This window comes from Felis catus, chromosome D4 (genome assembly GCF_018350175.1).
Source record: "Felis catus isolate Fca126 chromosome D4, F.catus_Fca126_mat1.0, whole genome shotgun sequence".
Classification (NCBI taxonomy): Eukaryota; Metazoa; Chordata; class Mammalia; order Carnivora; family Felidae; genus Felis; species Felis catus.
In genome coordinates, this window is record NC_058380.1 from 86,453,007 (window position 1) to 86,468,246 (window position 15,240).

A 15,240-nucleotide genomic window follows, 5' to 3' on the forward strand; every position below is an offset into this window, starting at 1 on the left:
AAGGAGCCAATGAGGTAATGCCTAGACAGAGCAGGGGCTTGGTTAATTCTGTTTTTATTATTACTAACTACGGGAGAGAGTGATAACTACATCCAAGAAGGCTGGGCTCCCTGCAGAATTAAGGCCACTCTTAAGTGAGAATATGTGCTAGGCAGCACTTCTCAACTGTCAGCAGCAACTCCTGAGAACCACCCTCACTGAAGCGTGCTCCATGATTCCATGATCTGTGATTCCAGCTGAGATTAAGTCTTCTAGCAAAGTTCATCTGTAACCTTCAGGAAATACCAGAATCACCCAGAGAGCTTGTTTACAAAGCAGATTCTTAGAGCTCTCCTTCCAGGAGTCTCTTTTAGGTTTTACGTGGGGGTCAGGTTTGGGATATGTTTACCCAAGTAATTCTCATCCAGAGTCTGAAACATTGCCCTAAACCAAGGATAGGCAGACTTTTCCATAAAGGAGAGTAAATACTTTTGGCTTTGTGGGCCAGATGTCTCTGTCACAACTGCTCAGCTCTGCTATTGTAGCACAAAACCTGCCACAGACATTAAGTAAATGAAGAGTTGTGGCTGTGGCCAATAAAACTTTATTTACAAAGACAGGTGGTGGGCCAGATATGACCTCTGGGCCATACTGTGCCAGCCCCTGCTCTCTGCCAGCCCATATCTCTTCCACCTATAACCAATAAAGACACGGATATGTGTAAAAAAAAAAAAATGATACATTTTTTTTTTTAATTTAAAATTATGACCTGGAAAGCAGCAGTCAGTTTAAGTGATCCAGGATTCCTCCTTATACCCAATTGGAACAGATCCAATACTGGCTCAGGTTGCCAACCCCAGAGAAAAACCAAACCAAGTGGCAAGTCCTCAGGAAGTCTCCACAGCTTCCCGGCCAGGGCTGTCGGGCTCCACGGAGGGAGCGTGCCCAGGCTGCCAGGGGCTGCTGCTTTCCAGCCCGCGGAGCTTTCTTTCCGCCATTCACCCCCTCACCAGCCTGATTCCTCTCCATTGCTCTGTAGCCGACGCTGCACCCGTGCTCCACAGGGGGGGCGGACCGTACCGTACTGCCGTCACCTCCCGACCATCTCTGGGAGCATCTTCGGGTGATTGCAACCGCAGAGCAAGCAATTCCAAACGTACGTGCCCAGAAGCGCAGCACCTCCACGGTGTAGCTGAGATCCGGAGCCTCGAGTTGCAACCGTTGGTCACGCGTGGCCAAGGCACCGGCAGCAAAATGGCAATCCTGGGGAATGATCTGGGGAGATGCGAGCGTCTCGGTGATCGATGGCGATTCTGAAAATGAAACAGACAAATGCCATCTGGGTAAACTCCCTACAGAAGGTGACAGAGCGTCAAGACGGAACAGGGAACACTACCTCCTTCCGCACTCCGAGGTCGGTCTGCTCTTCCCCGAGCACAGAAGTCAAAGGTCCCGCGTCTTAGGTCAGCTCTGGCTCTCCCGCCTCAGACACTCGGGGCCAATCAGGCCTTCAGATTCGCCCAGCCAGGCAGTGGGAGTCCCGCAGGAACACGAGGCGCTGAACAGTGGGACAGGGAGTCCGGGGCGTGATGCTGAGGAGGCTTTTCCCCACAATGAGTTTCGGAATCGTGGAGTCAGTAGAGAGGAAAGGAGGAAGGGTGTGGCCAGAGCTGCCCCCCCCCTCCCCCGCCCCCTTTCCCAGAAGGGGTCCGTGGTACAGAATAAAGACAACTGGCTTGAAGCAAGCCTTCTGGAAGAAGCCAACCGGTCACCTCAGATTCACTGCAGGGGCGGGTTGGGGGGGAGGGGGGGAACAACACGATTCCACGCGGGTCTGTTTTCTCTCGAATTTACAGCACCTAAAGCCTGATGCCCGACCTGAGTCAAGAGCCGTCAGGACAAACCACTAAAGGGCTGCCCAGGGATGCAGTGGAGGACAAGACGGTGGCCAAGCTGTCCCCACCGCACCCAGCATCCCTGAGCCCAGCGGGCCCCATCCTGGGTGTAATGCAGAGGCAGCTCAGGGTATATACCAAGGGGGCCCCTGTCAGGCCCGGGCTGGGGTGGGGGGTGGGGAGAGCACAGATTGACTAGAATCCCCTGAGAACTGAGGCACGGTGCAAAGGAGAAAAGGGTGGAGTTTCCTCTTCAGGCCTAGTCACTCTGCCTCCCTAGGGAGGAAGAAGGTATTGTGTCACTGCCAGCACCACTGACATCTTATTCCAAACGACGACCCTGGGTTGGGTTGGGGGGGGTGGGGGGAGGGGGGAGAATTTCAGCACAGACCCCGGCTGGGAGACGGCCCCCAGTGAGAACCTCCCTTACAGTTGTCCTAGACAGGGTCTGGGTCGTGTCCCAAGCCCTGGCTCATGACAAGGTGTGGAGCCTCACCAGCGCCCACCGCCCACCTAACCAGTCTTCAGGCTGTCAGCCAGGCAGCTCAAGTGGTGAGGGTAAGAGAGTGCGGGTCCCAGGAGCCCAACAAGTTCTTCCCGGTCTCCCTCACTCCTCCGAAACTGCGGACCCCTAACAGTCTATCAAAGAGAGAGCTGTCCACGTGGCCAGTCACAGAACCCAGGTACAAGACCACAGTGACGTCACCCAAACAGAGCAGAAGGCTGGCGCCACCCCGTCCTCATTGGATGATGCTGTCGGGCTGCCCGTTCTGGGCCACCTGTCCAGGGTCAGAGGCGGGAGTGGGGTTGGGCGTGTTGCTCTGCAGGTAGCGGCGGAAATCTTTGATCATGGGCCGGAGGACCTGGATGAGGACACTCAGCGCTGCCTGGGTGCCCTCCATGGCCTGGGCCTGGCGCTCCTGGGCGCAGGCCTGGACCTCCTGGGAGCGGCGGATCATCTGCAGTAGGTCGTTCTGCTGCTCCAGGTGCTGGGCGATCTCCTTCACGTGCAGATTGGTAACTCGCTGCTCCTGGATCAGCTTGGCGGAGTTGAGGGCGATGCGGCTCTTGAGCGCCTGGGGTTTGACCGAGGTATCAGCGTGCTGAGCCATCATCTCCACCGGGGCCTCGGCGGGCAGGGGTGGGGGCGCCTCAGCGGTACAGTACTCCACCACTCCCTCCTCCAGCGTGTGATAGGTGGTCTCCGTGGGGACTGTGGGGGAAGAAAGAGCAAAGGCAGTGGCAGGTCACCTGCTGGAAAGAATGAAGCTGGCCACACAGGGCAGGGAGGAGGCCGTTAAGCCCTATTCTGGGGGAATTCAGGTCCTTTGGCTTTAGAGCTCTTCTTGCATAAATCTAGAATCTAAAGCGTTTAGAATCTACTTGGTAACCACAGGACCAGTCCCAGATCAGGCAAAAGCAAAGATGCTGATAACAATGCTGGTGCACAGAGCGCCTACTATGTGCCAGGCACCGTGCTAAGCCCTTTGCACGCGTTAGCTCGACGAATCCTCAGAATGACACAGAGAGGCAGGCACTGTCGTGTTCCGTTTTGGAGATGGGGAAACAGACTCAAAAACGTGGAGTACTCGCCCAAGGTTACGCAGTTTATTCAACAGGCCCAGGAAGCAAGCCCAGGTCTCCCTAACACCGGAGTCCAACTTGCTCAGAACCACCGCACTGGGGTGCTTCCAGCCGATAAAGGCAGGGCCACATGCTCTCCAGTGCCAGCACTCAGCAGCCATCTTGGGTGGGACTCTGCTTGAAGCGTTTGCAGCCACACTCGCCTTATCTCCCTCCTTCTTTTATGGCCAAGCAGTTGCTGAAGTGTCCAATAAATGCCTCCTGTCTCCTTGGCCAAAGGAATACCTAGAGGTCCTTCCTGTTCTAGAGGAGCAACTGCTTTAGACTAGCGTTCGATCCTCTTTCCCACCTTGCTATCCTTAGAAAATATGGCTGCAGGGGGGGATGGTACTCACACACACACCCAATTCCCCAGAGCCCCACTGAGGCTCACTGACTGATACAGGCCAATAGCCCAGCACAAACAAGCAGTTCACGGTCACTGGTACAAACCCTTATCTGAACTGAAAAATCCAACCAAACCATCGTCATTCACAGCTGAGAACCTCTGAAGGAATTCTGGGTGGGCTGTTTGGGCCTCCACGCCTGTGGGAAAGGTCAATTTTCTCTATCCTTCAGTGCCAACATCAGCTCTGGGTCCCCACCCCGATCAGGAAGCCCCTTCCTTCTGAGTCCTTAGGTTCTCCTGACTGACACTACGGTTATTCATGTGTGTCTTATCTGTCCTACTAGAATATAGCTGGCCTATATTTTAAACACCTTGGGAATCCAAATCCCGGTGCCAAGCACAATGTTTGACATGGAGTAAGTGCTGGTGTTTGAGGAGTGAACGAACAGATTAACGCTAGGAACCATGAGGTTTCTGAGCAATGCCTGATGAACGTTTGCCGCACTGAAAACCCAGAACGTCTTTGTCCAGAATCGATGCCTTACTTGGGTATTATTATTCCCATCTATCTGTCCATTCGACAAATATGTCCTGACTGCCTACTATGTGCCAGGCCCTGTGATAAGTCCCGTGGGGATACAGACATGGTCTCTGTCTTCAAGGACCACAGAGTTCAGTCAGTCATGGACACGAATGATGGCAAAACAGTTGAGAGCAATCCAGCCCATCAGAAGTCCAGACTGTGTGCTGAGGAAGTCCCAAAGAGAGTAAGATCACTTCTGTCTGCGGAGCTCTCGGAAGGCCGGGTGGTCTTCCAAGACTCCCATCTGACCTTTGACCCTTGGCAGCCAACCTTCCCCGGGCTGCCCCAGCTCTGGCTGGCCCTTCCCATTTATGCACGACGGACTGGGCGGGAGAGGTCACTCACTCTGTGTCAGGGTGACAGTGGCTGCGGCTGCAGTGGCTGTGGGTCCAAGGGCCACGGGGTGGATCTCTGTGGTACTGGGCAAGCTGATGATGGTAGCCTCGCCCAGCAGGTTGCAGATGCGCTGTTGCATGGGGGTGAGCAGGACGGGGGCTACAGCTGGGCCACCGCCGCCACTGCCACCACCTGTCCCAGGCCCACCGGCTCCATCCTCCTCAGTGGGCCCTGGGGCCTCGCCACCCTCCACCGCTGCCCGGACCTGGGCAACCTTGCGACGGACCTCGGTCTTGAGGTCAGACCACTTCTTCTTGACCTCAGGCAGCTCCCTGCGGCAGGTGGCCACCGCGTTGACCCTTCTTAAGATGCCGTGCCAGGCCGCACTCTTGGCAGCCAGAGGGACCCCGGCGTTGAAGTGGTTCACCAGCAGGTGCTTCTTCAGTTCCAGCTCCTCTACGATGATTTCCACCTCTCGCTCAGAGAAGTTCATCTTCCTCTTCTTGGCTGGGACGGCCATGGCCTCTCCCCACCCTCCCTTTTTAAAGAAATTATAATCCCCCCAGCCGCCCCAATTCCCCTTCTCTTCTTCCTCAACCTCGCCTCTCACCCACCCCCCTACAGGGGATAGGCCGGGCTTGCCCAAGGCCAAGCACCAGGCCTTTGGTAACCCCCCTCGCTACGCAAAGTGCGTAGGGCCCAGCCCCGACCGGCCCGGCCGCTGCCAGCCAGCTGCGTAATGGCTTCCTGAATCTGCCTCTTCCGCCGGGGCGTGCGGAGATCCGCCCACTTCCCCTTTTCCCGCCTCCCAGACCTTCTCCCGGGGAACGTGCCCTCCTGGTTGGCCGCGGCTCAGGCATCACGTCGATCACTGGTTCTTGTGATCTGTCGCTCAGCTAAAGGACACGCCTATTTGCTGGTATTGGCCTGATCATTGGTCTGTCGCTACAGAGCGCTCCGCCCACCTGCCTTTATTCACTTCCATTGGAAAATCGTGCTGTCCTTCAATCGTCAGTATTACGACTATTAAACGCCGTTAAATTCAGCTATTTTATTGGTGGTTTAGGGAGTTCGATTACCGAAACCCGGCCTCCTGAGGATACCTAGTGCTTTTGGCCTTGAGCCACTGGCCAATTACTTTTTAATTCTACTCACGGGGGCCAACTCTGCCTTGCAGCCTCAGCTCACAAGTGCTCTTCACACAAATCCTACTTCCCACCCGAGACTACGATATCTCCGTACATGACCGCTCCTCCCAGCCTTACGATTCCTCAGCCTAAACAGCGTTTCTCAATGGAAATTGGACACGGGGCCTTCCGCCTGCTAGTCACAGAACTTCTGCCTATCACGGCGTGACTTCCTCTCTCTGGCCCAGTTCAGCCAATCCCCACCTCTTTCAATTTGAATCGGCCGCAGGCTGAGCAGGGATCGCCCCGCCTTCTCCATTGATCCGCGCAGTGCCCGCGGCGTGCGCGGTCCTCGGGGAGGCTCCGCCCCGCCCAGGGGGCCGTCGGGGCCTGTGACTGGCCCACGGCGCGCCTGGGGGCGTGGCCAACAGGGCGGCGCGCGGCGGGGCGGGGCTCCCGGAAGCGGCCCCTCCCGCCCCCTTGCCGGCTTCTTCCATCCCGCGCTCGCGGTCTGGGGACTCCAGCGTGTCTTCCGCGTTCTCCCCGCCGGCCAGCCGCCCCCGCCTCGCGCCCGGCGCCCCTGTCTCGCGCCCGATGGTGAGCAGTGTGTTGTGCCGCTGCGTGGCTTCCCCGCCGCCGGACGCCGCCACCGCCGCCTCGTCGTCCGCCTCGTCGCCGGCGTCCGTGGACCCGTGCGGCGGCGCCGTCTGCGGGGGCCCGGACCACCGGCTGCGCCTGTGGAGCCTCTTCCAGACCCTCGACGTCAACCGTGACGGCGGCCTGTGTGTCAACGACTTGGCCGTGGGACTGCGGCGCCTGGGACTGCACCGCACCGAGGGCGAGCTTCGGGTAGGCGGCGCGCGCAGTCCGCGCGGTCTGGGAGGGGGCTTCTTCGCGCCGCAGCTCCGGGGGCTCGGGGTGACAGGTCTGGGCTGCTTGGTGACAGGTCTGAACAGCCCGGCTTCTTGAGCAGCCCCTGGGAGCGTGGCAGGTCTGGTGGACCGCCTGTTGGGCTGGGTAGAACACCCAATTTGTGCCTTGGTGGGAGTGGAGCTGCTTCTTGACCTCTGTGGGTGCTAGGGCCGGGGGGAAAGGCTCTCCGTGGGCACAGGTGGGCACCGTCTGGGGCTGTCTGGTGGGCAATAGCCCTTTTTGCTTAGGCTTTCCCCAGAGTAGAAGGCCAGGTCTCGGGAGTCGCCTTTTGTCACCCACTGACTTTCCAAGCTAAGCTTGATGCTCTCCCCTACCCCCCATGGACTATTTCATCCATCCTCCAGCGGCACCCCTCCCTTCCCTTCTCGTTTCCATGCCAGCCGTGGGCCCTGATCTGGTTCCTGTGAGAAGCATGTGGGAGTTAGAAAAAATGGGAACTGGGGTTTGAGGCAGCTCTGTGAGGATGTGGGTGAAGACTGACAGTTCTCATTGTTTAGGCTCATCCCCATTGACGTGCTTATCCAGAAGATGGGCTAGTGATCTAGACTGAAAGAATCTGGGGGGGAAAGTCTTCCTAAAAGTGAAAGTGTTGCAAACCTAGGATGTCGTTATTCCTGTTCTGGAGTGGGCTTTGGCCAAGGAGGATGGGGGGACAGAAGATGGATGGGGGGCCATAAAGAAAAGTGCTGTCCTTTCTTTGTAAGAACCTCAAGCAGAGGCTGTCCCTTCCCCTTCTGTCTCTCATGGTGTGTTCCCGGCCCGGCCTGACTTGGTAGTCTCAGGCACTCTTCCCAAGTGTTTGATTCAGTGTGGCTTAACCTGATTTCCAGCCTGGACTAGAACTTCCGAGTGCTTTACCTAGTAACCTGTTTCTCTTGTGAGTTTAGTTTGTTTGGACCATTTGCACGTAAAACAATTGGAGAATCTCTCATCGCCAAGTGTGGAAAAAAAAAGTCTGATAATACACCAGTGAATTAAATCCATTTGTTGGTTGGGTGGGTATCTGTAAGGTGTTTTTAACTCCTGCCCACAGTATATTGGATCAACATCTAAGGTATTTAACCCACTTAAGATCAGCCTAGGAAGACCAAAAGTAACACTGTGCAAGATAGAATCTTTGGGTAAGTCCAAGAGGCTTAGAGACCAGTTTAAGTTTTTTTTCTTCTTCTGAGTTTTACACAAAATGGCATTGTGAGCTAGATATTTTCCCATACATATCTGATGAATAAGTCACTTGGAAAGACAGGATGGCTAAACTCAGAGGGTCTGGGCTCAGTGAAGTGTGAGCCTATGTGAACCTTTCTGCTTTCGTGAACCTGCCCACCTGACATGTGTTGCCAGGCACATCGAGGGCATCTGGCTGCAGGAGTTACTCAATATTTTTATGCCATGCTTTGTGCCACAACTGTAATTCATGATACATCTGATATTGATGCTCATCTTTTTTTTTTTTTTTTTTTTTTTTTTTTTTGGTAGTAAATTTGTAAGGGCATATAAGGAGAAAGTGACCGTTTTTCTTTCAGGTGTTAAAAGAAAACTTTTTCAATTAACCAAAGGGAGCTTTGCCCCTTGGGGTCACATTGGCTCTAAAATCTTGGACTCTGACTTATCCCAGTTCTGTGACATGGAACAATTCCTTATTACTCTTTTGGTGTGTAGATTTAGTGTGAACTCTATTTCTACACCTCTTTCTGCTTGAGACACACAGAATGAACCAATTTACATCCAAGTTACCGCTTACATCCAAGAGCCACTTACATCCAAGTTCATCCTGTGGCAAATGGTTGAAGTATTAGAGAACCTCCTTTTTTTGTAAATAAGTGGGCCACAGGAAGACATGCTCCCTCGTGAACCCCCCCCCCATACCACTTCCTGTCGAAATTCTATCAGTATTAGCTACATACAGAAAAAGCGGTGTTGCAGTTTTGCAGAGCTAGCAAAACCAAAAGAGAATTTGGGGGCCCTTCTGTCCGAAACGGGGCACTGGAAAACACCATATCAAATTTTGGTAGCTTCTTCACGTGACCCAGAGGGCCAGTCTGAGATGCGAGGGCTTGTGCAGGACTCCACTGTGAGTGCTTATCAGTGGGTGGTGGTGAACCCAGGCCATGTGACTACACAAAGCCTCTTGCTGGCTTACAACAGGTCAAGCCAAGTTTTCTTTAGACACGAACCAGCCGTTTTTTGGCACCTGCCTTTATTTCAGAAGAAATTGGGACAGCTGAGGGAAAATAACTTAAAATGGAAGTGGGCAGAGAAACCCATGGCAGCCAGCCAGGGAAATCTTCTTTGTAAAGGGCATGTGAGCCAGAAGCCCGTCCTAGGACAAAAGAGGGGCAGGGCTTGTTAAAGAAAGAAAAGGGATGACGACAACAGTAGTGACTTTGGGAGATGAGGCTTCAGCTGGAGCTAATTATAGATTGCCTATTTCGGCAGTTGCATGTGACCAAACATCATCTTTGTTTTAAAACAAATTTGAAACCTCGGTTAGAGCTCAGGCAGCCAATTAGAGCACGCAATCTGGGTGACATGGAAACAGTTGTCCCTTCAGCTGAGGCTTGTGGGCCCTCTTAAGGGACTGGTGTTTCATGCAGGTGAGGATTCCAGAAGACCTGTTGAGTTTGCTCACTCAAAAGACTGGCGTAGGCGCCGTGGAGTTTGAGCTCCACAATGACGTGGTGAAGGAAGCAAGACCGTGTTTTCACCCCATTTTACAGAGCAAGGAACAGAGGTCCGAAAGGACCATTTGGCCACTGAGGAATTACGCCAGAGAAGCAACTGGAACTGTCTTCTGATTCCTGTTCCACTCCTCTCTAACTCTACCTGTTTCCGAGGGACACACGGAGAGTTCCGTCCCGGGCCCACAAAAGATGAGGAGAGATCCATTTAGAACCACATCTGTTATTCCCCAAATAGATTTCAAGATTATCCAGAGATTATCCTATCCAAAACTGAGAATCCACCCTGCCCTAATTCTCCCCCTGACCTGAGCGGCGTATAGTGAGGCAATATCTGTTGACTTGAAATAATTGAATAGAAGATTACCAATGTCAAGTTGGTATTGCTTAATCCCAGAAGGTACTGTTGAACTCTATACCTTTTACTTTATTCTCTTTCAAAGGTTTTATTTTTAAGTAATCTCTACACACAATGTGGGGCTTGAATTTATAGCCCTGAGTTCAAGAGTCACACGCTCTTCACACTGAGCCAGCCAGGTGCCCCGAACTCTATACCTTTTAAATGTTTGGCCTTTTGTGAGGAAGGTATTTACCTAGATAGCCAGACTTAGGTGAGATCATCTGCAGAAGAAAGAGCCTTATCATAAAAAGGGGATGGACAACATTTAATATATAATATAATATGATATGATATGATACAATATAATATGATATAATGGCCCATTAGAAAAAGAAAAATGCTATTTGCAGATTGGATTGAATTCGTATATTAAACTGATTGTGTTTTATTGTTGCAAAATTGGTTCCTGGCTTGCAGTAATTATCAAGTCAACTAGAAGGTTTTTTTTTTTTTTTTTTTTTTAATTCATTACCATTTGGAAAGGTGGAATGAGGTACCCCATCCTAAGACCAAATGATAAAACAGGAATATACCAGGGTGGGCCTCATCTGGATCTGCAGCTGGATTCCTTTGATGTTCAAAGAGTCATTAATTGTTGGAGCCTCACAGAAACCACAGGGGACTGAGAGAAACAGTAACTTTGCTGGTATTCATTTCCAGTCCTGCTGAGTACAGCCTCAAGGTGAATCTGGTGAACACAACTCTACTTATCCATTTGGACTAGTCTCATTAACCTAAATCTGGGCAGACTTTTCATTTTTAACCATTTCTTCTTATACTAATATGAGTTTGGGAGAATCAAAGAATTTAGTCTTGGGAGGGTCACTGGCCATCAGAGGCCAGCCTCCCCACCTAGTGTGGGGAGCTTTCCTCCTATGGCATCTTTCATAGACGGCCAGCCGTCCGGCTCATCCCATTGTGGACCTCGTCGGGGTCATTGTGAGTTCTTTCTTATGTCAGACAGTCTGCTCGCATCTGCAAATGCTACCCATTTGCCTCAAGCGATCCGAGGACTCTGTAAGTATCTGAAAACAGCTGTCTTATCTTTCTATAATCTCTGCTGCTGCTAAAGGCAGGTTTTATCATGCATTTCTTGATATGCTGTCTGTACCTTTCGGGGTCCCTCATCTGAGGCAGGATACCATGGGAGTACAGACTCCCCTCGGAAACATTGCACCAAGTCGAAGAAGCCAGTCACAGAGACCATGTATTATGTGATCCATTTATACGAAAGTCCAGAATAGGGAAAGCTATAAAGACAGAAAGTAGACTAGTGGTTGCCTAGGCCTGGGAGGGGTAGGGAACGGAGAGATAAGAAGATGATAACTAAAGGTCTTGGGGGCTCTTTTTGAGGTGAGAAAATGTTCTACAGTTGACCATGGTGATGGTTGCACCTATCTGTGAATACACTAAAAACCACTGAATTGTATAAATGGGTGATTTGTATGGTGTGCAGATTTTATCTCAATAAAACTGTTTTCAAAAACTCAGTACAGGGGCGCCTGGTTGGCTCAGTTGGAAGAGCATGAAACTCTTGATCTTGGGGTTGGGAGTTCAAGCCCCACGTGGGGTGTAGAGATTAGTGACATAAGTAAATAAACTTAAAAACAACAACACCACAAAGCCCAGCACAGGATTTGTGGTACAAAACCTGGGTGCAACACTTGTTTCTGCTGCCTGCTCGCCGTGTGACCTTGAACACATCCCTCAACCTCTCCGCGCCTCAGTTTCCGTATCAGACACATGGCGGTACGAATACCTATTTCCTAAGGTTGTTGTGCGATTGAATTAGATAAAGTATATAAAGAGCCTAGCAGAGTGTCTGATACCTAGGTGTTCAACACAAAGTAACTTTCTCGTCCACTGAGTCTTTGAAAATAAGATGCCCAGCGTTGGTTGTAGTCAGCTACAGTGTCTCCCAGATTGCCTAGGTGAAGAGTGGAACAGAAGGAAAGAGAATGTCTGGGGACATCGGTAATTAAGGTTGTATAGCACCCAGGTCTCCTTCCTCTCAGCTGAGAGGGCCTTCTGTTTTCGAGAAGGAATGTGGGTTGCTGGGCCCGGCAGACTTGAGGAAGATGGAAACAAAGAAGCCCTGCTGGCAGGAAATCTCTTAAGAAGTTTCTGAAATGGTAGACTCACTCTACAGCTAAGGAAGTCTTTTTAGCCCAGATGTTCCCCTGGATGGCACTGGGCCCTTATGGGCTCTCACAAGCCTTTTGCCCGCCTCGTGAGCCATGGATGGCCTTCTCTGACGTCTGAAGTTCACCTTGAAGTTGTGAAAATGGAAGCTCAAGTGGAGCTGACTTCAAACCTTTGGAGATAAGCTCGCCAACCTCGTTATTTTGCAAAAGCGGGACTGAGACTCAGAGGTCAGGCTGGCTTAAGGCAAAGGCAGTAGCAGAGTGCAGGATTTTGACTCCGCCTACTTTAGCTTAGCACGCGCTGCCTCCTTGCTTCCGTGGCTGTGGATACTTCACTAGACCTCAAGGCTTTGCAACTTTTATTTTCCCAGTTCATGACATTGACGCATCTGCCTATAACACCCGCTCAGCATTTTAGGACCCCTGATGGTGCCCAGGAAGGAGTGACTAAAATGATAGGTACACTCTTCCTAAGTATGAGATATAAAAGACTCAACACAATACCTTAAGGAAAAAAAAAAAAAAAAAAGGAGAAATTTTTGTCTTAAAGGTGTACCTTCCAAGTTGGGGTGCCTGGATGGCTCAGTCGGGTAAGTGTCTAACTTCGGCTCAGGTCATGATCTCGCAGTCTATGGGTTCAAGCCCCAGGTCGGGCTCTGTGCTGACAGCTCAGAGCCTGGAGCCTGCTTTGAATTCTGTGTCTCCCTCTCTCTCTCTGCCCGTCCCCTGCTCCCGCTCTGTCTCCCTCTCTCAGGACTGAATAACTTAAAAAAAAAAATGTTTCATAAAAAATAAAGTAAATAAATGAATACAAAGGTAGAGCTTAAGGAGATTCTTATCTGCTTTAAACTCTAGGCCAGGAAACTTGAAAAGGAGGTGAGTCATGACTCATTTTCTAGGGCCAAAGGGGAAACTGGAGATGGTGGCTGTCCCTGTTCCTGCTGTTGCTTTGTGAAGCCTTCCACGTTGTTCCCAACAACCCCTGGCCTCATGCCTTCTTTCCTCCAGCCCTCCCTCCTCGGCTGGAGTCTGACGTGTGACTCTTCTTACCAAAACACAAAGAAAACCACCTATATTGTGTTGGAAAACTCTCAAAGGCCATTGAAATGCCAAGGGTGAAAAGAGGCGGGCAGAGGATAGTTTAGAACGAGCACAAACTGTGAAATCTTGGCTGTGGGTGACAAAGTTGAATAGTCCTGTTGGTTAAAACCAGCCGGCTACAGCCCCCACCTTCATTAATCTGTTGGCCTTCCCCCCCCCCCCCCCCCCCCCCCCCCCCGTCCCGCGTGTGCAAAACCTGCTTCTCCTTTTGGTTAAAGCCTTTAGGCTGAGTCTGAATCCATGCGATGTTGGAACTGGAAAGGTTTTCAAGGTTTGTCCAGTTCGGTCTCCCCTCTTGGCAGCCCAGAGAGGCTAATACAACTTGTCCAGGGTCAACAGATGCACTAGAGGGGGGAAGGTAAGGTCCCTGGAGCACCCCTTAGTGACAATGCATTTATGGATGCAGTTAACTCCTTATTTCATTCATTCACATGGGAGATGCTATTACTTTTGCTAGAGTTTCTTTAACCAATATAAGAGGTAGCATCTAATAAATCTATAGCTAAAATATGCCTTTTCTGAATTGTTTCTTAAGAACTGGTTTGGTATAAACCAGTTAGGCTTACACAGAATTCCCAAGGCTGCCCTTCACACCTCAAGCAGTGTCTTTGCTGAAGGCAGGGGTGGCTGGGTTTCACACCCCTGTCCTGGCTCTTCTCTGCAGTCCTCACTCGGTACAGAGCAAGCAGCTGGGGAGAGCTATTTTTGCACCGTTCATCCAATCTCAGTTTGAGTCTGTGATCCTGAAATCAGTTTTAAGAAACTGAAAACATTTAATGTTGCCTTAATAATAAATCCGCTGGTTTGCCTTTTTGAGTGGGAGAAGAGAAGGTGTGGATAAAGATAAAGTGGGTGCAGAAATTTGACTCAGCATGTGCCCATGGGTTTGGCTCCCACTGATCAAGTTTGGATTGGTTGAGAAATTTCTGATCATTTTGGGTGATTGGGTTTTCACTGGCTGGCCTCAGTACCGCATCCTGCCCCTCCCCCTTAACACTTGCCGCAAGGAGAATCCTGCCCTTCTAAAAGCACACCCCAGAAATATTATGCCATGTTTCCACGTGATCTCTTGCTTCCATAGACCTTTAATTTACGGGTCACATCTCAAAATCCTATGCTTGAAAATCGGGTTAATCTGGTACGCCTCTAACTTTCTTTTAGAGAAGGGAAAAAGACATCTTCGTAGGCATTGACCTTGAACTTGGGGCCTCAGTGGGGACTGGCTGTTCACCAGTAGACAGAAGCCCTCCCAGGAGTTTTCTCCAGAAGTGCATTTCACTTTCCCACAGTCAAAGGAGTGTCCTTCGGGGACTTTTTTTTTTTTTTTTCTCGCCAAAGCTAGCGTTTTTGGTTTTACTTCCTAAAATGGAAATAAAGTGGGGGATTTCACCTTTGTCATCACTGCAGAACTGTCATCTTCGATGCCTTGGTTTCACGGATGCCAAAGGAGGCAAGTGCCTGGCTCCGCCTCGTTGTCTCCATATAACCCACTTGGCCAAGCCAGTCCTCATTTTCAAGGCAAATCGGTCTGGCTTTCTGTCAAATAAAATCTGGCTTCATTTTTCAGTTAAAAAAAAAAAGTGTTAATAGGCTTCCCTTTGGCAACAGCTGTTCTGGATGGTAAATAATGCTAAGATAGGTAGTAGGTAGTTAAATTGGTAGACACAGACGTGGAACGTGGCTCTGGAGCCAGTCGTGGGAAATCCCTCTCTGCCTTGTTACAAGACTCCTCAGGAATCTCTAGCTGTTCTTCTGTGCCCTGCTCTAGGGGCCTTTTGCACCCTGGGCAGTTCCTTAGGATAATGTGGAATGGGTTCCCACGGGGGCGTCGATTCCATTGGAATCTGTTTTCTTTGAAAAGTATGGGAGAGGGGCGCCTGGGTGGCTCCGTCGGTTGAGCGTCCGACTTCGGCTCAGGTCATGATCTCGCGGTCCGTGAGTTCGAGCCCCACGTCGGGCTCTGTGCTGACAGCTCGGAGCCTGGAGCCTGCTTCCGATTCTGTGTCTCCCTCTGTCTCTACCCCTCCCCCCTTCATGCTCTGTCTCTCTCTGTCTCAAAAATAAATAAACATTAAAAAAATTTTAAAAAAAT

At 51.1% G+C, this 15,240-nt stretch overlaps 2 protein-coding genes across 4 annotated transcripts in view; one reads left to right on the plus strand and one right to left on the minus strand.

The window, feature by feature from the left end:
* Nucleotides 1–567: 567 nt before the first annotated feature.
* NAIF1 (nuclear apoptosis inducing factor 1) lies at nt 568–6,218 on the minus strand. Of its 2 annotated transcripts, XR_002148525.3 has the most exons (3): nt 4,775–6,218; nt 1,376–3,087; nt 568–1,292 (listed from the first exon to the last, which is right to left on the minus strand). XR_002148525.3 is itself a non-coding variant. In XM_019816594.3 (2 exons), the coding sequence occupies exons 1-2, from the start codon at nt 5,283–5,285 to the stop codon at nt 2,615–2,617; spliced, it is 984 nt and encodes a 327-aa protein (XP_019672153.1). In that variant the 5' UTR covers nt 5,286–6,218; the 3' UTR covers nt 568–2,614. The 2 variants fall into 2 exon arrangements, 1 of the variants encoding a protein (XP_019672153.1); XM_019816594.3 differs by having other exon boundaries at nt 568–3,087.
* Nucleotides 6,219–6,379: 161 nt separating this feature from the next.
* The window catches only part of SLC25A25 (solute carrier family 25 member 25), a 35,428-nt gene continuing 26,567 nt past the window's right edge, over nt 6,380–15,240 (plus strand). The window contains exon 1 of one of the 2 annotated variants that reach the window (XM_023242759.2): nt 6,380–6,741. In XM_023242759.2, coding sequence (XP_023098527.1) covers nt 6,487–6,741 — 255 coding nt within the window. In that variant the 5' untranslated portion in view covers nt 6,380–6,486. The remainder of the gene's footprint in view (nt 6,742–15,240) is intronic. The other variant, XM_023242760.2, reaches the window with a different exon arrangement.